Source organism: Castor canadensis, chromosome 5 (assembly GCF_047511655.1).
Source record: "Castor canadensis chromosome 5, mCasCan1.hap1v2, whole genome shotgun sequence".
Lineage (NCBI taxonomy): Eukaryota > Metazoa > Chordata > Mammalia > Rodentia > Castoridae > Castor > Castor canadensis.
In genome coordinates, this window is record NC_133390.1 from 97366189 (window position 1) to 97391118 (window position 24930).

At 39.6% G+C, this 24930-nt stretch overlaps 1 protein-coding gene across 4 annotated transcripts in view; it reads left to right on the forward strand.

The window, feature by feature from the left end:
• Nucleotides 1–24930, forward strand: part of Pld1 (phospholipase D1) — a 197817-nt gene that overhangs the window by 20959 nt on the left and 151928 nt on the right. Inside the window, exon 1 of one of the 4 annotated variants that reach the window (XM_074073781.1) lies at nucleotides 14108–17013. The exons of 2 other annotated variants lie outside the window; for them this stretch is intronic. In XM_074073781.1, the coding sequence (XP_073929882.1) occupies nucleotides 16984–17013 (30 nt within the window). In that variant the 5' untranslated portion in view covers nucleotides 14108–16983. Of the gene's footprint in view, nucleotides 1–14107; nucleotides 17014–24930 lie in introns of those variants that run through there. One more of the 4 variants, XM_074073778.1, reaches the window with a different exon arrangement.

Below are 24930 nucleotides of genomic sequence, written 5' to 3' on the forward strand. Positions count from 1 at the left end.
GGCTTACTGAATGCGCTAGTATTTCCCAGTGTCCAGACTTCTTCTCTGCACAGCTTACTGCTTGCTTTTCTTCCCTGTTTTGGCCAGCCTTTTTGGAAGAAGCTGTGGGTTGTGACCTCCTAGTGTGTGCCAGAGTTCTCTCCTGTAGTCTCCTGGAACTGCCTGGGATCATCCATGGCCTTTGAATTGTCCAACCAGACTGGATCCAAACTCACCAGACTCAAGACACTTCTTGTCTTTCTAGCCTTCCCAATGTATCTGTGTATAATATACAAGTTCCTTCTCATTCTATCCCTACCCCCTTTCTCTTTCTCTCTCTCTTTTTCTGGCTTTTCAGTGCCAGAACATGCCATGTGCCCTCCTGCTTTGGGGCCCATCCAATGGGATGCTCTTCTTCCCCTATAGACAGAAGCATCCTATACCAGGTGGAGTCTGCCCTGACCACCATTTTCCCTGAATGCTGCATCATTTCTACTCCCCTCCATGTTTGGGTAGCTCTGTTTGTACACAGTATACTTTTGTTGGTTGGGGCACATGGACTGCCTCCTCTATTGACTGTGCCAGCTTTCTGAGGCCATTGTCCTATTCATGCTTGCATCCTCAGTGCCTAGAAGACTACATAGCCACAGTAAGTAGGTATTCAGTAGATATTGGAGTAAAGGAATAATTGTCAAATAAGCTGCTTCACGAACAGATACAAAGCAACCCCTCTAAAGACAGCAGAGAATCTCTAAGCAAATCAGTAGAGTTGGCAATAGAGGCATGTAGCTGGAACTGAAGTAAATGCTCTTCCTTGTCTTCTTAAGCCATCTCTGACAGTGGGGTGTTTTTCTAAATGTGGAGAACCACAGGCGAATGTGTCAAAGCTCTTTTGTCTCAGGAATAAATTAAGTTTCATCATCACCTTGACAGTTACTTTCCTGGGTCAGCTTTTAGGAGACAGAAAAAGTTTTTAGAACCATCTAACAAGAATATAATAAGAAATTGTTATATTGTTTTTGTTTTTGCCACAGTGTCTATTGTGGCAAAAATATGAATAAAAAAAAATGTGAAAAAAAATATGAAAAAAAAAATGTGGTTTTGATTTTTACCTGGGAAGCTGATGGAGGGGCTGTTAGAAAACCAGTAACATGCTGCTTGGTTCACTGAGGTCCCAACCAAATGAGTTCAGTTGTAGGAGTCATCCAGGGATCCTGTGCACTAAGGAAGAACTCATCTGTCCCCCACCCCACCCATGGTGTTCAAGTTGGTGAACTTGGCTGTGTGTTTTCAGCAGCTGGTAACATGATCATCCTGTTTCAAGCTTTCCTTTCAGTCCTCACAAAAAGAAATGGCAGATACCCTTGAAGCACAAAAGCTCATTTTGTTCTTGAGTCTGACAATCACAATAGTTTCTTTTAAAAAATCATTTTCCTATTTAAAAAGCCAATTTAATTCTTATATTATCTAATTTTTTAAATTATCAAGGAAAAATAGTCCATCTTTCTAAATAATAATCCAGGGATGACATACTTGCTTGCAGCAAGGCGGTCTGTTTGCTAACTTACACCAAAAATTCTTGTGATACTCTCCCTTCCCCCCTCCCACACGTGGGCACACCACACCATGAATATTAACAGGGGAGAGTGGCCTTTATTTTATTTTCTGGGGCTGGTGACATCTAAATGAGTTATAGCCCCTGCAGATCGATTTTAGAGTTCTTCCAGATGCACATTTCTTTAGGGTAACATCATGGTCAAGAAAGAAGAGGCTTTCCTTGAGTATTGGTTGCATTTTGTACAACCAAATCTTGCAGTGTGAGAGAAGCATTGACCACTTGGGGGCACCAAGGTATTTACTTAATGAAGAAAACAGAGGCACTGAGAAAAAGCCTCAGTGCAGGTAGTCCATTCTGATATTATAAACCCAGACAGGATGCCTGTGTTGAAGACAAATGATCATATCATAAGGAAGTCCAATTTACCATACAGAGTCAGTGAACCCAGGCCAGGTGGCTGTTTGTGGGTACTTCTGCACAGACATACATCCTTAGGGACCTTAGAGGACATCAGAGGTGGGAAAGCAGAACGAGCAGTGCCAGCTTCTCCCCAGGGCAGGGCTCACACCTGCCACTGGGCTGGGTGCCTGGTACTCTGCTGGAGGTAGGCACTCAGTAATACGTGTTTAATGCCTGGCTAGACAGATGAATTGGGTGATTAGTACAAGGAATCTAATGAGGAATGTGTGGATGGAGACTAGAAGGGTTAAAGTGATGACAACTTTTCAGTGAAGGGAATTAATATGAATTGTATCTAGGAGGTACTGCATGTGTTGAAAGATACACAGATGCTCCCTGACTTATGGTAGAGTTATATCCTGGAAAACCTATTGTAAGTTGAAAATTTCATGAGTCAAAAAGGCATTTATCACACCTAACTTACTGGACATCACAGCTTAGCAACACAGGACACTGTGGAGCACTGATTGCTCACCCCTGTGATTGTGTGACTGACGAGCTGTGACTTGCTGCTCCTGCCCAGCATCAGTGACTCTTGTACCACTTACCACTAACCCAGGAAAAGATCAAAATCTGAAATTTGAAGTACAGCTTCTATTGAATGCATATTACCTTCAGATCATGGTAAACTTGAAAAATTATGACTTAACCATGTATGTCAGGACCATCTGTATTTGAATGACTAAAATGTTTGCCTGAGAGATGAGAATAGGTGGGAAAATTCCCATGTTACTTGTTCTATGTGAAATTTTGACAGGTTAAATATTTTGCTGTACTTGTTACATATGTAGCATAAAATCTTGTTGATTTCTATTTTGAGTAAGTAAACACACAGGAGCCTCAAATAATATTTAATCATAAATTTTAATAGGATGTTACCATAAAAATTATATTTTGAGCATCTGTGTTATTTCAGCTTCCTTGTTTGATTACTTACTGGCTCTGGGCAGTCAGAATTCTATAATGAAGAATTTGTGTGATCCCCATTTCCAGATGCACTCAGGTGTATGTGGCCCCTCCTTGGGTCTTTTTATCATCTTTTTAGCATAAGAAATTCACTTTTATTAATTCAGCCAGGGATGAATGAATCCCATGCCCTTGTTTAAAATCAAACTCACTGAGGATTGATGAAATCCAGGATGATAGCTTATTTGTTCTGAAAAATTACCATTTCCAAGTAGTCTGGGGTAGTTTACTTGTGAGTTAAACATTCTTCTGCTGAGAAAATGGGCTAGGAAGCTACCTTAAGGTCACAAGGCTGCTTGGACAGTACAGAGAATCAAGAGAGCCTGATAGCCTAATCCTGAAGCACGTTCCCATCTTGGAAATTCAATCCCATAGCATTTGAGTGCCTGCTGCATGGAAAAGAAGGAAGCAAGCAGTTGTGGAACCTTTCTACACGGTGAGCGCAGGGCTTAGAACTTTCACACACTTGTTTTTACATACTTGATGCATTGAATCTCATTTAATGGGCAAATCCCTGGGGAGAGGATGGGGCTGAGAAAAAGCAGCTTCTGCTCCTCAGAACAGTCTAGATCTGCACTGTCAGCATGATGTCCGGGAGCCACTCGGGCAACTAAAATGGGTTCTAAGTATAACAGACACCCTGGGTTTCTAAAACTTAATAAGTAATACATTTCATTAATAATTTTATCTAAATCACGTGTTGAAATGATATCATTTTTGGATTGATTGGGGGTAAATAAAATGTCATTAAAATTATCTTTACCTTTTACTTTTTCATGTGGCTACTGGAAAATTTAGTTTGAATTTAATATGGCTCATATTTGTAACTCGATGTGTTCTATTGGATGGTGCTCTTACAGAGAGATAAGGTGTGCACGTTGCATGTATAACTTACTTTTTTAATCACAAGTATTTCTGATCTACTTGTAATTTAGATAGTGATCATGTCTTAAGAAGGCATTGAATTCTTTTCTCCACATGCCCATCTGTTGTCCCAATGTAAATTGGCAGAAACTTTTGAAGGATAACTTGGTATCATCTCAGCATTCCTTACTCATGTAGAGTGACCTTGGCATCACACACGGAGTGCTGCACACAAGCAGCACTAGCTTAAAATTTTAGTGCACTAGCTGTTTGCTGACCAGCTGAATATCTCAGGCACTGTGAGGCATCCAGGACAAAAGTAAGTCATGAGGCATTCTAGACTCAAATATTAGCAGATTCCCTCTCAGGAGAGAGTTTCTAGAGGTACCCAATAGCTGTGATACCAGATACAAGGTGATAAGTGACTTTCCAGCTTTGGGGTTGCAGAGGAGTCTTTGGTTTGGAATATGTGTTTGAGCTGGAGCCTAAAGGATGGTAGGATGTGTATCACAAAGATTTGCCGTGGAAGGGATGACTTAGTGGGAGGGAACAGCCAGAGCACAAGCCTGGAGGTGACAGAGGAGTGTGTTTAGGAGGAACTGAGGTAGCTCATTTGTCTGGGACATGGGATGCATGAAGGGCTATAGTAAGGGGTTGGACTTAATAGTGGAAGGCTGGTGAGGAGATCTGGACTTTTTGGTTTGTGTTTCTTTGACACAGGGTCTTGCTGGGCAGGCCAACCTGGCCTGGAACTCAAGATCTTCCTGCCTTAACTTCCTGAGTGCTAGGATTACAGGCCTGTGCCACCACCCACCCCCGAACTTTTTCCTAAGTACTTAAACGTGGTTCTCTCTCTCTCTCTCTCTCTCTCTCTCTCTCTCTCTTTTGCCATTTGTATAACAGAAGGGAAATTTATTTTTATTTCAATTATCTATTACTTTTTTTTTTTTTTTGGCAGTACTGCGCTTTGAACTCAGGGCCTATACCATAAGCTACTCCGCCAGCCCTTTTTTTGTAATGGTTTCTTTTGAGCTAAGGTCTCTCAAACTATTTGCCCAGCCTGGCTTTGAACTTCAATCCTCCTGATCTCCACCTCCTGAATAGCTAGGATTACAGGCATGAGCCACCGGTATCCTTCACTTTTATCCCTTTCTAGGGTCTATTAAATATACCTTGTCATACATGCATGTCAAAATTGTTTAAGCTATACAATTTTGATTTGTGTGCCTTTAAGACATATATAAATTACATTTAAGTAAAGTAATTGGCACAAAAGGAAATTTACAAAAAATACTAGTAGGGCATAGAAGGAAGAGATAAGAAAAGAAACACACAAGACTAAAAAAGAAGGGACAAGGATAAAAAGGATGAGAAAGGGATGGTGAAGTGAGTGTTGCCTCAGGCTGCTCAGCTCCTCCCAGAGGAAGCCATTATATCTGAGGTATACACAGTTCCTTGGAATCTTACATCATCTGTGTTTCCAAAGTCAAAGTCTAACTTAGTCACTGAGAACTTTAACACTGATGCTGGGATATACTATTATATTTTTATTATCATCTATGTTGAATTTTGTCAAAGTTTTCTCTATATTAAAATGTTTTCTATAAACACTTAAATTTAAAAATGAGTAGTTTAAGTAACTAAGTATTTTTCATATTAAGAACTTAGAAATTTCAAAAAAAAAAAAGGAACTTAGAAATTTCAATCACCTTTTACCACAGGATGCATTCATTTCTAAACGTGGTTCTTAAAACAGTTCCTGAAGTACTCAATTGGCAGTCCCTTTTAAAATCTGAATTCCTGAAAGAGTGCTAATGTGTTTTTTCTTTTTTCTGAAAGTGAGGCAACTTAGTGCTTAAATATATAAAAAATAATTTCTTTTGAAATAATTGCTCTGAGTCCATTTTTTTCAGATCTTCTGAACATGGGATTTGTTTTGTTCCAAGTAGCAACATGTTCTCTTTAGGAGTAAGAAATATAAGGCACAAAGATGTGCTGAGAGAGACAAAATGACACATTTTTCTCTTGCATCCAGTTTGTTGAGATGTTTGAAAAATGCACCAGCTCTTTATACCTCATATTTCCCATTTCACGAAAAAAAAAAAAAACCCACCCCTGTAAAATGATTTTTTAGGACACAGAGGCAAATGATGCCCTTTCTTAGAAAGACTAAATTGGCACACAAATTGTCCAAACATAGAGTACTATAGAGGCCAGCAGCTCTGAAAATGCTGGGGAGTATTATAGTTAAGAATGTGGTTAGGTGTGGGGTATGCCTGTAATCCCAGAACTTGAGCAAGATGTTGTCTTAAAAAGGAAAGAGAGAAAGAGAGAGGGAGGCAGGGAGGGAAAGAAAAGAAAAGAAAAGGGGATGGACTTATGAGACAACAATTGGACTCAAATCCAGACTTCACCATCTACTACCAACTTCTCTGCTCATTACTTCTAATATCTCGAGATCAACAAATTTACCTGTAGTTCTTTGGCTCGGCTACCTCTTTTCTTTCCATGTAGTCTAACTTTTCCCTCTACTCATGGTCCATTGTTGTGATCCACATACCTCTCTCCTCCCACTCTCTCACTCTGCTGCAAAACCCATCCCTGTTAACATCAGGGTTATGCAGGCATAACTGCACTTTTCCTCCACACAACTGAGCTCTGATGACTTGAAGTTGATCTCCCTGCTTCCCCTTCACTCTATGGACACTCAGCACTCTTAGGCAGCCCTACCACATTCTCTAGTAAATTCATCCCTTATCTCCCAAATGACTTTTACCTCTTTATCTCTTCCTGAAAACCTACAACCTCCCTTCCCAATTCTCAGGAATAACCTCACTGCTTATATGTCAGGACTATATGGGCAAACTAGAAGTAGTCAGCAGAGAACTACCCCATCTCTTTATGATCACATTCTCCCACCATTTTGTCCCCCACACCTTGCTCTTTATGGATGGATTGTGTTGTCCATCTTACCCTTGGTGCACCCGATCGATCTGTTCCTGCCTATTTAGAACTCGCTTCCATAGCATCCTCTCACTAGCATCATGAAGTTCCTTTTTGCACTGGGTCATTCTTATCATTCAAGCATTCCATACTATCTTCTTTAATGATACCCTTTTTCATAGTGTGAAGTGAAATAAGTCAGGCTGACGTTCTCACTTACATGTGGAAGTTAAAAAGTTGATCTCATAGAAGTAGAAAGTAAAAGTGACTACCTGAGCCTGGGAAGGTTGTGGAGGAGGAAGGATGGAGACAGCATGGTGAACAGGTGCTGGGGTGCAGTTGGATGGGAAGAGTCACTCTAATCACAGCAGGATCACTATGACCAACAATTATGAGTGCATTTCCAAATAGCTAGTAGAGAAGATTTTGAATATTTCCAATACAGAAGAATGATAAAGTTTCGAGGTGATGGATAAGCTAATTACCCGTCTGATCATTACACATGGGGCATGTGTATTAAACTGCACACTGTACTCATTAATATGCATAATTACCATGCATGCATTAAAAGATCTAATGGTTCCTTCTCTCCCTCTGCTTTATCCCATACCTCCTTTCCTTTTTAAAGCCAAACTCTTTGAATTAGTGAATCTGTTTTCACTGTCTCTAATTCCTTACCCATACACTCTCACCCATGACATCTTATTATATACATTGCAAACACTGGAAAGTTGATGAAAGCTTAAAGTGAATACCTGTAAACCACCACCTAGACTCTACAGTTAATGTTTTGCTTGGCCGTTTTGACATACATCTTGTCTTCTATCCATCCGTCCCTTTATCCTTTCAACCTTATGTTTTAGTACATTTTACATAAGGTGCAGGCACCAGTGCTCTCACTCCTAAGCAAGTCAGTGTGCCTATTATTAATTCCAGTTCCATATTTGTTTATAGTTCTGTCACTTGGAGTAAAATTTATACACGCTGAAATGAAATCTTAAATAGACCACTCACAGTTCTGATGAAAGTATGCACCACCGGACCTTGCCAAGGTACAAGACCTGAATATCATCACAGAAAGTTCTCTTATGCTGCTTATCAGTCAGTCCTCGCACCATCCTCCCAGAGGCAACAGTTTTGACAGATTTCTCACCGTATATTATTTTTACTTTTTTGAAAGATTATGAAAATCAAATCATACGGTGTGTCCTCTTCTGCATCAGGCTTCTTTCACTCAGCACAATATTCAGACTGATCCATGTCGTGTGTAATTCATTCTTTTTTATTGCCGAGTATCGTTCCATGTTTGACTGCACAACAGTTTGTTTATTTGTTTGCTATGAATGGATAGCTGGTTGTTTCCAGCTTGAGGCTATTATGAATAAACTTGCCAGGAACAAACACAAAGTCTTTCTGTAGATATTTGTTTTCTTTTCTCTTGAGTAAATACTTAGAAATGAAATTGCAAAGTTATAGGGTAGCAAAATGTGTATTTTTATAGGAAATGATAAGAACTTTTATTCAAATGGTTAGTTTTGTACCCCAACCAACAGTGGATGAGAGTTAGGCTTGCTCTGCATCTGTGCCACCATTTGGATTTAATAGTTTTTTTTAGTGTTTGTCATTTTGATAGGGGGAGAATTTCATTTGTGTGTTTTAATTTCCCTGGTGAATGTTAGCTTGTAGCACTTCTTCAAGTGCTTATTGATCATAGTTTGTTTTCCTTTGCTTACTTTTTACTGAATTTTTGGCACTTAGATGTATCCCAGAAAACATGATTTGCATATGTTTTCTCCAACATTGTAGCTCACTTCTTTTTTTTTTGGCAGTGGTACTGGAGTTTGAACTCAGGGCCGAGTGCTTGCTAAGCAGGTACTTCATCACTTGAGCCACTGCCCCAGCCCTTCATTTACTTAATGAACAGAAATTTGAAATTTTGACTGAGTCTGATTTTTTATGTTTATGTTTATTGCCTTCTGTGTCATATCTAAAAACTTTATAGTGTTAGCTTTTGAATTTTGATCTATTATCTTTCTCAAATTAATTTTTGTGTATCAAGGTGTGAGGTCAGAATTGAGATTTATTTACTTTTGCCATGTAGTGATTTAGTTGTTTTGGCACCATTTGTTGAACGTCTTCATTCTCAATTGGATTTCTCTGTAACCTTTATGAAAATCAAATGACCATGTAAGTGTCAATCTATTTCTAAGCTCTCTATTCTGGCTTATCAATCAATTTGTAGATTCTACATTATTTTGAATACTGAGACTTATTATAAAGTCTTGAAGTTAGGTTGTGTGAGTCCTCTAAATTTGTTTTATTTTTTTCAGATTGCTTTGGATATTCTAATTCTTTGAATTTCTGTACACATTTTAGAGTGCTTCTCGGTTTACACACATAGACTGAGACTATAATTTGGATCAGTTTGTAGAGAACAATTTAACAATAGTCTTTTAATACATAATCATGGTCTAGACTCTTCAGGTCTTTTATTTCTCTCAGAAAGTCTTGGAGTCAAAGTCTCATTTTGACATACTTTTTAGGCTTTTGTATCTAAAATGTCCCTGCACTCACTCTTGTCTAGGCCATCAGAGACCTTCTCATTTCTGTACCTAGCTCTCAGTTTCCCTCTTTCTCCATTTCTCAGCTATCTTTGACATAATTGACCCCTCTAGCCTTGAAGTCTTTCATTCACTTGCCTCTTCTATCACAACACTTTCCTGGTGTCCTTCCTACCTTGCTGGCAGCTCCTTTTTGGCCTCCTTCACTGAAGACTTCTCTTCTTGTTGACATTTGACTGTTGGAGAGTCCTGAGCTTCAGTCCATACACACCCTCTTTTTTCTCTCCTCAGTCAGCTTCATGGAGAAAATATGTTTAAGCCAACTACTGTGTTTAAAACATTCTTACTCCAGATTTTATATCTCTGTACTTAGTCCTGAATTCCATCCCCTCTGATCTTCATTCTAAGTATTTAAGAGTTATCTCAAACTTAACCCATCCAAAATGGCACTTTTGATTTGCCCCTAAACCTGTTTCTCTGTTCCTCACTACCCACCATGCTCCTCGAAAACTGGACCTTTCTCCTTGTTGCTCATCTGCCAGTCTTCAAGTCTTTGATGCCTGTCTATTTTCCACCATGCATCACAGGCCACACGAGAAAGGTGTTTGTTTCTGTCTTCACAGTGTATCATAGAGCTAACTCCTCGCCATCTCCTCTCACCTGGGTCACATTTGCCTAAGTCATCTTCATTCTCTGACTATACCTACATAACTTGATAGTCTTTTAAAATGTCTCACTGCCTGATTAAAACTTTTCAGGGCTGTTCGATTGTATTTAGAAAAAGCCAACCAGAACTGGGCAGTGATACTCAAAGCTTGGCATGCTCAGACCTGCCTGCTCCCTTGCTGATTTCATCCTCTACTGTTGTTCTTTCTTTCACGCCACTCCAACTACACTGGTCTTTTCGTTGTCCTTGAACCGGTCAAATTTGTTTTGGCCTCAGGACCTTTGCAATTTCTATTTCTTCTGCCTGGAACCTTTTCCCCAGAAAATTACATGGCTTGCTGTCTCCATTCAGTCTGTGTTTAAGATGTATTTTGTTTTAATTTTTGATAGTCTGTCCCTGAAGATAGGGGATTTCTGCTTTGAGCTTTGATTCTGGTAATAATGCTTGCCACACAGTAAGTGCTCAATAAATGTAGTTGACTGAGTGACCTTGGGTAAGTTCACCTTTCTGGTCCTATTTCCTTGATCTGAGAAAGGGAAAAATAGTACAGTCTACCTTACAGGACAGGTGTGAATGGGAAAAAAGATATTGGGTGTAATAAGATATTGTGACAATGGCATTGTCTGTGGTTGTATGATTATCACTAAGCAGTCTAAATGATTTAAATTTCTTATAATCAAGAGATGTTTATGAATGCCACTGTACTACACTTTTGGCAGTGATCGATTTCAGAGACATACCTTGTAACCCATAGTTGTTGATAACTTAGAAGAAGGAAATATAAGTAGAGATGATCCCTGATCTGTAGTGGTTTGCCTTTACAATTTTTTAACTTTACAGTGCTGTCAAGGTGTACCCTTACAACCATTCTGGTTTTCATTTTCAGTATAGAATTCAACAAACCACATGAGATATTCAGCACTTTATTATAAAATAGACTTTGTATTAGATGATTTCCCCCAACTCTTGGCTAATGTTAAGTGTTCTGAGCACCTTTAAGGTAGGCTAGATTAAATTATGGTGTTTGGGAGTTTTAGTGTATTACTTTCTGTATTTCCAATTTAACTGAGTTATCTGGATGTAACCAGGTGGCAGATCAATTTGTATCTGATGCATGAAAGTTAAATACCATGACACATTTGAATAGCCAGTCCAGACAACAATAGAGCAAATGTCATAAGGTTATAATTAGTTGTGGAGTGAATTTGTTGCTGCTGATTGCTGTAGGTGTGTGATTGTTTGAAAACCATGGTGTTCAGAAAAGGCTCTGTGGGGACGGGGACGTGGGTCTAGACTGCTCTCTGAAACACTGGGTAGGAGTTGGTGGACAACAGTGGCGAAAACCTTAAGTTCAGGTGTTTTGAAAAACTGGAATAAACCAGTTTGGCTGGAAGAAGTGGTCTTGTGATAAAGCAATGTGTGAGCCTTGCAAAGAAGACATGGCAGGAGCTAAAAGTGGCTTCAGGCTAAAGGAACTGCCAGGCATCTTCATTACTTAAGGGAAGGAAGGAAATATTTCTGGGTGACTAGCTAAGAAGGTAAATTACCCTGGCCTTGTTGCTGCCTGCTGAGTCTCTTCTTCCTGACAAGGTGTGGCCCTGGGTGTTATGCTTACTTCCTATACAGTGGATCCTGTGCCACGCAGAGGCAGGTGGTAGCAGAACGGCCGAGTTTTTCCCTTCTAGGACCTAAAGACCAATTTTGAATTTTTATTCTTAATCTCAAGAATTCTCTAATTTTTAGGTGACTATGAGTAGAAGGCAAGTGGCAGTTGTCACTACAGCTCCTTATTGAAAAAAAAAACGTAGAAAAACCTAGAAATTAAGGGTCAATCAATGAACATAATTTGCATCTGACATGCATATTAGCAGATACTCCACTTGTTTTTTATCAGATTATATTGTGTTAGACTAAGCATATACAGCTCTGTGCTCTTTAGTGTATGAAAAGAAAGCATGCATTAATTATGTGGGGAGGGCTAAATAGTGGTCAAAACTGAGCAAGTTATTTTAAAAGACAGTTTACCTAGTCAATTTTGAGATACAATTTGCTTGAAATTATACCATTTTGTGTAAAATGACAGGAATATTAAAGGGTGGCAGTGCAGGTACCTTTTAAATGTTTTGTTATTACCAGTTTTCAAAATGTTGTTACATTTTGGAGGCTAGACTAGATCTTGAGTAATTTAGAATAATTAAGAAAATAACCCCGTACAAGTAAGAGAAGCGAAACAACTGCATAGAGCTGTGGCAGCTGGAACAGGTCAGGGAGTGGACGTAAGGACCGTAAGCATCCTTGTTATCAATGCAGACTGAATAACGAATGCCATTGGTTGGCACAGTGAGGAAAGGACATAGCCCTAGCGTCAGCTCATCTGTCGAATTTCACACTAATTGCTTCACTAGTCTTCTGCATTGGTTATGGCTGATGGAAAATGAAACCAGATGATATATTGTAAATCTCACAATTCACCCTGGGTCATCTGCCAATCAGAGCTAAATAAAAGGAGCTTTGAGCCAACAATTCAGTTCAAGCGTGAGCCTGGCCTGAAGATAGAAGCCCAGAGAGAAGTGTGGTTCAGTCATTTGGTTCTGTGTTCACTGGACCTTCTTGTCCCTGTGTGGTTCTACTGGTGTGGTATAGGTAGAAACAGGCTCTTCCTGGCCACATTCCTCTGGTCTCATGGGTATGGCTCCACACAGTGGGTGACAGATACTGTAAGCCATCTGGGACTGACCAGTGTGATGTCTGGGAGTTGTGTCTTCTTAGAAGATGGCCCCCGCTGAGGCTGGAGGCAGGCTGGGGTTGCCTGCCTTCTGATCTGGGTCACTGTGATGAACAAATGACCTATGCATGTGAAAGCACTTTGCTTGCACAAATGAAGCGATTACTGTTTGTTTTTATTATTTTAGGGTGTGGAGTCAGGTGTAGGAAAGAACACAAGTCGGAAGTCCTGGGTTTGAATCTAGATTTGAATGTTGGCTTCATCTCATATTAAGGGTCCTTTTCTGAATGCCATGTTAAAGAGTCTCTCTGTGGCTCCCCCTGCCCCAATCAGATGTTCTTTACTTTCTGTGAGCCACAGGGATTGCTTTGACATTCTAATGAAGGCAGTAAATCTCTTAACAAAAGAATAATGTTTACCACATAAAATTACAGTGGATAGAATTACAAAGAACACCAAATTACAATGACAGTTATAAATATGCTATGAAGTAAGTATGCACCGTCATTATTCCATCCTTTGATAAAAACATCACAAACCTGGATCTAGTAGCAGGTCTAATAAGGTCTATAATTTTCATGAGTGGAAATGATACTCTGAGATGTTTGCCATATCTGTAATGTGATGTGAAAACATCTTTCATTACTATCGGTGACAAGTCACAAAAAGACCATTTTTATTGCAGAGAGTGCCTAAATTTGTCATTGAAGGAAATACTAAATTTCAGTTAAAAGTTAGTAATGAAACTGAAAAGTTTTCACATCCACATTCTGAATTCTGTCTGAGATGCTCAGCACCCCTTGTCTTAAACCTTCATCCTTTCCTTTTGGGCTGTGCATCTCCAGGGCGATGATTGTGCTCCACTGACCCCAGCTGTGCTGACCTTTCTGCGTTTATAACTCCTCTGTTATCTGCCTTCCTGCCTGGGTGCAGGACCAGAGAGCTAGGGGCCTGAACGTGCTCCCTCAGGATGTCCTTCTGGTGCCCTGGCAGACTGAGCAAGTTCCTTCTGTCTGGGGATCCCTTACTCCCATGTCACCCCAGGTCTCAGTTCTGTGGCTCCTTCTCCGGTCACAGTTCAGTCCTTGTCTCCTTAACACCTCCTCCTTTGCATTGACATAGCCTGGCTAGGCTTCCCATCATAAGTGTGTGCCCAGAACGACAGAGTTAGTACACAGCCAGTCCTTGGTACCCGAGGTAGCCGTTGGTGGCCTCAGTTACCAAAATCCACAGGTGCTCAAGCCCTCTATAGAAAATGGCTACTATTTGTTACTAACTACTCATGTGCTCCCATATACTTTGTCACCTCTAGATGACTTATAATATTTAATGTAATGTAAATGGTATATAAATACTTGCTATTGCTGCATAATAACTATTGCACAATATAATAGTAATTATACCCTTGGACTATAATTGTTTAGGGGGTAATGACAAGAAAAATGTCTGAACATGTTCAGTACAGTTTTTTTTCCCAGTATTTTCCATCTGAGGTTGGTTAAATCCATGGATACGTGGTTAGGAGCCATGACTGGGGTCCTAGTCCTGATTCTGTGCTACCTGTGTGATCTTGGTAAGGTACTTACCCGTGGACAGCTCAGGTTTCTCGTTTACGCCTGGGTAATCACGGAACCATGAGGCTTAAGTGAGTGGATAAAAGCTTGCTAGCTCTCGCTAAGAGCTTAACTAGCAGCCATCCATATTCATTTTGGTTAAATGCTCCAGCTCATTTAAAAGTCCTATCATTCTATACTTTTATTTTTGCTGTTTTTTTTTAAAGTGTAGTGTAATTTGGGTCTAATATTTGACTATTTTTCATCTTCATTGAGGTTGATACCAGATCTTGATTTTAGTAGTTAATTTATATTAGCCAAAGGGAAATAATTTTTGACAAAAAGATAAGAGAAATCCCTAGGAGAGAGACTTTTATCAGAATGATGAACACAGTCTCACCACTAGTTTATCTGCCTGACTTAGGAATTTACCTATATTTCTTCCATTCCAGAGATTGTGTTGATGTTGCAGGAATATTTCTTTTTTTTTCCTCCTCTCCTGTTAATGACTTCCCCTTAGTGTGGTCTGTTTTTCATAATATTGGTTATTATTGTATTGGATCAATCTTCCACATATGAGAGAAAACATGTAGCCTTTGGCTTTCTGAGCCTGGCTACCTTCACTTACAATGAAGTTCTCCAGTTCCATCCATTTACCTGCAAATGACAAAATTTCATTCTATTTTATGGCTGAATAAAATGACAGGAATATTTCTTGTAGTTGTTTGCACAAAAGAGAGATTAATATTGTTTATCAGAGGATCTTCTTTGGAAATGCAGATCGTCATATGTGGTTGCAAACCAGATACTCATAAAGAGATGGTTTTGAATTTAATTTTTTTTGCATAAATATTTTCATATACTCTAGAAACAGTCTACTTTTATAGGGGGAAGGTTTTTTAATTCTTAACTACACATTACATGTAAGATTAATGTGCTCTTAGAACCAATTTTTTCCCATTGTTTGTTTTTCTTCCAATGTCAGAGGTTCCGTCAAGCAGTCCAGTCTTCTCTGGTTCTGCCAGCAGGTGGGGTACTGGCTCCTTTTAAACTCGTGGACCACCTCCCTCCAGGTTGAGTTCTTTTCTCACTGCTGTGATTGTCTTGGTGGGCTTATGCCACAGTGACCCTAAGAGAAACCGTTGACCCTGACCCGGGAGTGGATAGCGGAGGTGGGCAGGGTGAGTATTAGTCTGAGGTGGTCGTCAAGATTTTGTTGTCTGACATTGTTGAGTTAATTGCTTGAGCTTCATAGGTTTTGAGTAAATTAAAATTTACCAGAAATGCATGTAAGCCTATGTGGCAACAAGTGAGTCAAGTTTTTCTTAGTAGGTTTGACAAAAGATTATGGTTTACAATGAACAATAAAGTTAGGAATCCTTGACCATTGTCTTAAAATAGATCTTATTTAAATGAAATGAAACTTCATTTAAATAAAATGGAAACAAGTCACTGGAGTTAAGATTGTTCATGGGCCAGGCACTAGTGGCGCATGCCTGTAATCCTAGCTACCTGGGAGGCTGGGTTCCAGAGGACTGAGATTTGAGACCATGAGAGCTTCCATCTCCAAGATAACCAGAGCAAAATGGACTAGAGATGTGGCTCAAGCGATAGAGCGCCCGCATTGCAAGTGTGATGCCCTGAGTTCAAGCCCCAGTCCCACTTAAAAAAAACAAAAAAAAGGAAACTGTTCTTGGAATTGAAAACTAGGGGAAAATTGTGTGCCCTGTGGGCACGTTATGCTAAAAAATGGAGCATGGGTTCATATTCTTTCCTAAGCAATATTCAGACATTATTGACTGTGTTTCAGGATTTAACTGCCTTACGGAAATTATCAATTACATTTTTCTAGAATGAAAACTAAACTTCAATTCCTTGCTGTGAAACCATGGTGTGGGATAAATTCCATTTCAAATAGCAAGAAAGAATCCACTTGATAAAAGAGATTTCTGTCTTATAAATATATCTTAAATATATGTGACAAAGCTCAATTAGAGAAATGATTTTAAGATTTACAGCCATTGAGTCAGAATAAGAAGTTAGAAGGCTGTTTGACAAATTTTCCTCTTGAACTTATGTTAATGTTTTAATTTTAGTGATTAGTGAGACTTTAGGCTTACTTAATGCCATGCAACAATCTGAAACTAGTGACAGTATGTGAGTTTGATTTGGAGAGACCATAATGTCATATGTTCTTCTTATGCAATGTGAAATTACAGTGCCGTGTGTTCTATGACCCCCACCCAACTTGGGCAGCACTATAAAAGCCATTTCATGGCCCTCAGAGAGGCCAGACTGCATTTCCCTTGTTTAAAGTGAATCAGTCACTTTTAATACAGCGTCTGAGGGGAGAGAAGAGAGTGAGAGTTCTCTTTGTTTAAGTTTATGTGATGGTTTTCTCAGGCAGCAATTACAAAAATGAAGCCTTAGCTCATTCTGTGCATGGATTTTCTTTCTCACAGCAGACCGGTGTCTGTTTAACATAAGGGGAGTGGTTTCAAGTTCACTACTGAAGCTTATAGGCTGAAGTGCTTCGTGGGTTTGGCTGACTGAAGTTGCCTTTAGGGAGGCAGCCAAAACTGATCTTGGGAACAAGACTGCAGTCCTTGTTTATTTGACTTCTCGGGCTAGTCAGTTCTCTTCCCCTCTTGGCTATCAGCTGCCTTGGAGATCAGTTTCATAGAAAAGGATTCCTTCTCCAGAGTAAGATGAAGGGACTACTCCCCCAGGGGCACCAGGTTAGTAGTAACATTTTTAATTTTCTGTTGCCTGTGTCAGATTTTCTTTCTGTGCTCATGGGGTGATGGTGTGACAACAGGAAGGGTTGTGCTATTGCTGTGTTCTTTTGGGAGTTCTGGTTCTCCTTGTGACATATGCATTGTTTGACAACATCCAATCCAAGTGGAAGCCAAGAGGAAATGATATATGTGCACTGAATTTACAATCTATAAGTTTGTACTTGCTGGTAAGCATTTTTAGTTCCTTGTTGGGAATTACTTTGTGTCCTCCCATTAGATCTTCCAGGTACGGCAATAATTTTATACATAGATGGTTTTATTTTATTTCTGAGCATTAAGCAGCAGCACATTGCATCCTAGTGAGCCCAGTTGTCACTTATGACACCTGAGGCGTGCTTGGCTGGTGCAGTTTTCCTTCGGGCCTACTCCTCAGCAGTACCGTGTGTCAGAACATCATTTTAATTTTTGCTTTGAAAACTGGCACTTTTCTGGAATGTTTCATAAAATATTTACATAGCCATCAATTTGGGCAGAGTGTATAGGTGGGTTAAGCAGAACCGAGTCCTGTCCTCACATGTCGGTTTTTATTCACAAATGACTCCTTAGAATACAAGATTACCCTTGGTATAAATAACAACCATAAAAATGGAGTGTGACTTGTAAAACATGAAAGTGTTGTTAATGGTAATAAAGAAATTAAGTCAATAAAATTAAGTACTGGGAGGATATCTACGTTAATTTTGTTAAGTTAAAGATCTGCAGAGCAATTTTGCCTTTGTGAATTTACCACGAAAGCAATCTGACAGATTGTTCTGTAGGATGGATCAATTTGATGCTATCGCCAGGTCTGCACCATTTTATGGAAGATAGCTTCTCTTGCTTCTGCGCCCAAGCAGCTGCAGTTCAAGGGGACGTGCAGGATTTTAATACACACAGATATGCTTCTGTTACTGCCACTTTCTTTCTTCTCTCTTTCCCCCAATGGGAAGTGCAGTGACTCAGAAAGGGACTGTCTTTTCATGTTCTCTTGTTTCTCTCTCATGTTCTCAAAAAAAACCCCTGAGAGATGGAGACAGAAAGACAGAAATAGGCACACACACACACACACGAAAAGAAAAATTGTTTAAGGTAATTTGCTAAACTTTAATCATCCCATATTTCATCTGTGCTAGAGTTGAAGCTGTAAAGTTATGGCTGCATGTCATTTCAGGATTGTGGAATTGTAATTTAAACCCTGAGACATGGTCCTATGGCACATTATTGCCCCCACCTCGGCAGATATTTTCTGTAACAGCAGATCCAATAGGCGATTTTAGCTTTCCAAAAGGTACAAAGATAACTAGGACTTTGCTGTGCTTTAAATATATAACATACACACTATCGCTGTGTATATCTATACTATTATGTGATTATTAATTATTAAGTACAATTAACTTAAATGAGGGCATTTGTCAACCTGATTATAATTCCCTGATGACTTTAAAGAAATATTAAAGACTTTTACTCACTGACTAGTTGCTTGTGCTTAGTGGGGATGGATAAAATCTTGAAAAGCTCATTTGTGCCAGGGCAATCTCCATTTCTGCGTTCCCAAGCGCCTCAGAGCTTTTTCGTCTAGAGACGATAACGAAGCAAAATGCTACTGGTGAAAACCAGAGCTAAACTATGTGGCGAGAAATAGAATAAAAGGAAAACTACTTAAAAACCAGTGTTTGGGGGTTTTCCCAGAGAATATACACATTAAAATCAGTTTTCTCGGGCTGGGTTGTAGCTCTGTGGTACAGCGTTTGCCTAGCATGCACGAGGGCCTGGATTCGATCCCAGCCCCAAAAAAGAAAGGACAAAAAAAAAAAAATCAGTTTTCTCTGAGCATGAGGCAAAAAGAAAGGCTATGCAGAGTGTTCAAGATATGTTAAACTGGGCTAAAATATCTAAGCAAATCAAGATTGTCCCCAGTGTCAGGTGTGGAGCACGCATTGCAGATTTTGTTCTCATCTAGCTGGACTGGTTCCGTATCATTATGTCACTGCTTTCTGGCTCAGGCCTCAAGTAGGGACCAGCATTTTGTTCATTCTATAACATCCAATTTCAAGTTGAGTCTTGAGCTAATTAATTTGTATCCAGTATGCTTTCTTCTGAGATTGTTTATGAGCCTAGCCTATTATCCAGAGACACATGAGGCCAACTTTCTTTTCAAATGAATCTGAGTTTTGAAGTTGGAGACAAATTCTTAGGCAAACTATTTCACTTGAATTGGCCCAGTTCTGAAACACTGGGAAAACTGAACGGTTGTAGAAGATAAGACCGCTGAGGAAAGAAATGTGTAACTTGGAGTAGTTATGATATCAAAGGGATTTCTGGCTGCTGACTGGTCTCATTCACACCCAGGGTCACTCCCCATTCCACAGTCTCTCGGTCTTCGCAGTACAGTTTGGGAGGCGAGGTAGGCTCTTGATCTGCAGTTTGTGGCTTGACCCATTCAGTGACTATAAGGAGCAGTGCAGACCTGCCTTTTCCATTCTTAACCCCCTGTTTTTTGCCCTTAACCCTGCTTACTTGAGGTTGCTCGTGTGCAGGGTCTCATGCTTGAGTATCAGAAAGTGGAGGAGACCGTAATGCCATCCACCCTGGAAATTCACTGTCCCTGTAATGATGGTGTTAATTTCCCAGACAGATTGCAAAGGCTGAGGATAGATCTCTCTCTTGGAGATCAGTGAACCACACCCTCCCCAGGTCTCTGTTTCATGCTGGAGAACCCAACTTAAGTTTAACCTAGCATGTCTGGGGGAGGTAGTAGAGTGGTCATAGCAGCAATAGTAGAGTAGCAGTCCCAGCAAAAATAGTGACCACTCCAAAGGCAACTCCTTAGTGCAACCGCAGTTCTAAGACTCTTACTCAACGCTCACAAGAGCTCAACTGTCTTTACTCTCCCCACTTTAAGGTTGAATTATCTCAGAAAGGTCAAGTAAGTTGATCCACATCAGAACAGCTAGGGAGTGGCAGCTAGTACTATGCCTTTGAGGGGTGCTGTGGTGGGGAAAACACTGATAGTTTTGCCTTTTTTTGAAAATACAGTCTAGTGTTTATTATTAGTGAGAGGCGTCCATGTAAATACTGACCTCTGTGCGGCTCTTCCTACCAAAAGCCCTGGGTTAACCCCCTGACAACCAGAAAGTCATGACCTTTGTCTCCTTTCTCTGCTGGGGAAGACCTTGTCTTGTGTTTTCCCACCTGTTCTCTGGTGACCAATGTCAAAAACCTGATGACGAGTCACAGCATGTAGAGGTTGCCTGTGACCAGTAAATAAGATCAGAGGTGTCCAGGTCACATGGAGAATAAGCCCACTGCCCAAATGCTGTCTACTATCTTCTAAAGCTAGTCTTAGAACTTGAGACACTTTTTGAGGCTAAAATAATAAAACCCACTAAAGCTAGGAACTTGGACGTTCTGATTGCTTAGTTTTCGAGTCCTCTTCTTTCCTACCCAGTATGACTTCCTTCTGATGGTAAAAACACTGATAATTTTATCAGTCCTAAGGGCTTTCTGGTGCTCTGAGGAAAGTCAAGAGTATTGACCTGAATTTCCTTTAAAAACATAAATATGCTTGGGCAAATAACTTACTCTAAATTGGACTAAAATACAAACATGTGACAAGTAAGTTTGGAAATTTTAACAATGTATGACAATTTAGTTCAGGCAGATTAAGGAGCTAAGTTAAAAATAAAGAAAAGAAATCAAACAATGAAAATTCTGATCTTTGGATGGGCCACAGTTTCTCTTCCCAAAGTCAATAGAGGAAACCTCAAAAAATAAATAAATTTGAATATTCCAGGTAGGAGTGTGAAAGTTTTAAGTACAAAAATGTTATTGAAGCATTATATTATCATGAAACACTGGAAATTAAGACACACAGTGGCAAAAGAAAATTGTACAATGGACCGTTATCATTTATTTCTGAGAAATTGTGATGGGGGAAATGGTGATGGTAGATTTTAAATTAAAGTGCTGGCTTTCTAACTGTGCGTCACATACTCAGGTGTATTTAAAACATATGTGTCGTGGTGTGTATGTGTGTGTGTGTGTGTGTGTGTGTGTGTGTGTGTGTGTGTGTGTGCACTTAGTGAGACCACACACAAGGATCACCTTAAATCAGGGTTAAGGGGTTATTTTAAAGAGGGGATTTCTGGTGGCTTATATTTTCTCCTTACACTTTTCTCCCTTTTAAAACATGCTTGCTTTATACTTAGAAAAAGTAAAAGGGAAAAATGCTTTCTTGGAGAAAAATAAGAGGACAAAATAAACCAAAGCTTAAGACTAACAAAGCTCATAATTTATATTTACAATAGTAGCTTTAAGAATGATTTTTTTTTTTTAGGGTTTGAACTCAGGGCTTACACATTGAGCCACTCCACCAGCCCCTTTTTGTAAAGGGTTTTTTTGAAACAGGGTCTCGTGAACTATTTTTGTTCAGGCAGGCTTTGAACAGCAACCCTAATCTCTGCCTCCTGAGTAGCTAGGATTACAGGCATGAGCCCCTGGCACCCAGCTACGAATGATTTTAATTTCCACATTTTTGTTTTTAGAAACTTAAGAATAAGAATTTTTTTTATAATAAAATTAAAATAGTTTAGGACTGACAGGTTAAAGTTAAAGCAAGTTCAATTTTTAGGAAGAATAGGATAATTTTACTTTGGAAAACAATTATTTTCCTGCACTTATGCATCCTATTCAGAAGCTAGGCTCTTTTTCACAGTAAGCCTAATATTTTAATCAGATATAATAGCTGATCAGTTGTAAGGTAGACAGTTTATGTAGTAAGGGATGTGAGAAGAAGCTCATTTAAATACTTGAAACATCAGCCCAGGAAAGACACTTGGGTGGATTTCCAATAAATCCAAGTATCTTCTTCATGACAGTTTTTTGGTCTAAAAGCAGTTGATGCTGCATAGAACAAGTCAACACACTAAGTCAATCTTAAGGAGAGGATTTGACTGAAATAATGAAGACGCAAGAAATTTTAGAATAGTTGGCTTCCTTCTCCCTTCTCCTCATTTTACGAAGTCTCTGAGGCCCAGGATGATTGAGTCCCCAAGGCCACAGGTTCTAATGGACTGCATTGGAGCCTCTGGGCTTCTTTGATTCTCCATTGCTGTTCGTTGTAATATTCTCACCTGTCCATATTAGTACATTTTAGAAGTGATGAGTTAATTCTATTTCCATCTATCTAGGTTGCCACAAATCAACAGCTAATGCTGCACAGCACTTAAAATGGCATTTGAGCAGAAGGACAAGAGGCAGAAGGCCAATTACTACTTCCAAGGAAAACCAGTCCACTCTGCAAGCATAGTCACTCTCACGGTTGTTGTTTGAACATTTTGTTCTTGGGTACCGGCTTATTTAACGCACATCTGGTTCCCGTGTTTGTTCTGGAAGATAGCACCACATGGAGTGACTAGAGGACGCTTGATACTGAAGCTTAAAAGTTACTTTGTGTCAGCTTTATTGATATTTATAATTTACATATTATAAAACTAACCCCTTCAAAGTATGCAATTCAATGGTGTTCAGTATATTTAGAATTACCTATCACCATAATCCATTTTTTTGAATATTTAAAAGAAAATCCTCCTGCTTGTTCTCCCCAAGACCTAGGCAGCCATTATTCTATTTTCTGCTGTTTAGATTTACCATGCTGAACATTTCATATAAATGGAATCAGTAAGTGAGAATTCTGGAAATTTCAGTTTGATGCTCAATGGCCATATGACCTGGCCATTTGTGTGGGGCCCTTTTTTTCTCAACAGTGTCCTGAAGTGTGAGAATAGGACCAATTGAATCTAGTCAGTGTTGTCACCTGTCTTATTAGATTAAATAACTTATTTTTGTCTTCAAGAGTTCCTTTTCCAAACTAAAAATAAATATGGGAGTACATACTCATTAATGTGAGATGGTTATAGGTTGTAAATTGTTGAGTAAAGCATTGATTATTAGTTGTGACCTTGAGTGAATTACCTGACTTCTCTAAGACTAAATTTCCTTGTCTGTAAAATAGGGAGGTAGTACGAGTACTGTATTTACTTTGGAGGGTTCTCATAAATGAAATAAACAAATAAAATGCAAATATATAAATATAAAAGACCTACCTCAGTTCTTATGCATTATGAATGCTATAATTCATTGGAAAAAAATGTTAAATGTTATTTTGTTTCATTTTTATGGGTTTACTTATGCTCTACTAGGGATTTTATTGACTTATAAGAATATTTTCATGCCATCAAATACACATCCACACTAAACATTATAATCAGGGATTATGAATGGTAGTGTGAGAAGAAAGATGTCAGAGGAAATATAAATAAAAGCAATGACAGCTAACATTTATATATCAGTTTTTTCTTTTCCTCTCTCTCTCCCTCCCTACCTCCATTTCTCTTTCCTTCTTTCTTCTTTCTCTCTCCTCTCTCCCTTTCTCTCCTCTTTCCTTTCTCCCCTTTCCTCTCTCTCCTTTCTCCTCTTCTCTCTCCTATCTCCCTTCTCCTCTAGAATATCTAGACATACTTTGAAGGCTGACACAGATAATGAAAAAGTCTGTGGCTCTTCCTAGACTCAAAGCAGCAACACTTAGGGACCAAGATATTGGTTACTGTGCTGTTGACCTTCGCTGGATGAAAGTGTCCACTTGTATCCTAATGGAAGCAAAGGCTTTGTCTGTTGGCAAGATTGATTCCTACCACCTTTTCCCAGACAGTTTCATAAAATGATTGTAATATTTGATGTAGCTGAGTAGCAAAGTTCACAGTAGACTTAATGCTAGTGTTTAAATAAACGCTGATAAGAAGATACAGTCCAAAGTTATATATAATCTGAGACTTTGACAGTTTTTCATGGAGTACAGATAGAGCTTGTTCCTTAAAGTAGGGATACAGTATTAATTTAAGAAAAAGCATATTATTGGGGCAACAGAGGGGGTAGTCTCTATCTGAAGTAGAGAATGCAGTCTCTACCCGTGGTTGCTGTACTTCATAAAAATGAGTCCGCATCTTCAGTGAATCAGTTAGAGTCCAGCTGTACATTCTACATACAATGCGCCTGGTGCTGGGGGACTCTGAGAGCTGGACTTAACACATGCCCCTCCGTGTCCTGGGAGGCCACATCCGGGCTTATCTTGACCTGAACTTGAATCCGCTAGTCTTTTCCATGGAACTTAAACCATTGTCTTCTAGATAGTTTGTTTGAACACCAGACCCCCCAGTAAATCTATCTTCTTCCCTTTATGCTGGTTTTGTGCTGGTGCAAGACATGCAGGTCACTTCGTTCTCAGTGGTCCCTGGAGGTCTGGCCCAGGTCTAGAGGTCAAGCCAGGTGTGGAATTCTAAGCTGAAGTAGATGCAAGGGGTATTTTCTGAGCCCAAGGAGGGGCACTCCTGAAGGGCATGGACACAGGGTAAAGCAGAGACCGATGGAGTACCCATATTTTAGGAAATGCTGCATTTCTTGAGGTCTTTCACCATTGGATGGGTCAGTGTGTTAGACAGTTTCTCTTCTATGCTAAAGTTATGTGGGCCTCCCTGAAGTATCTACCCTGGGTTCCAGTTTTATCCTCTGGAGCCAGAGGAAATCTCTACTTACACCCACAGGTCTGGGGGTGTTTGACAGTCTCTCATTTTTGTTTAGCCTAAAGCCCTCGGATTCTGGCTACCGTTTCTTAGAATATCATGATTTTTCTGATTTTTCTTCAACTTGGTCTCTATTCTCAAATTATCTGAGTTTTGCCCTCACCGCTGTTCTGTGGTCATCCGACTGAACATAGTGCTCCAAAGCAGACTGACTTGCAGCCTGAGGTTTTCAGCTGCTTTCCTGGGATACTGCTTTTCTCAGAATGTACCCTAAGAGTGCGTGAGATCTTAAAGTATAATG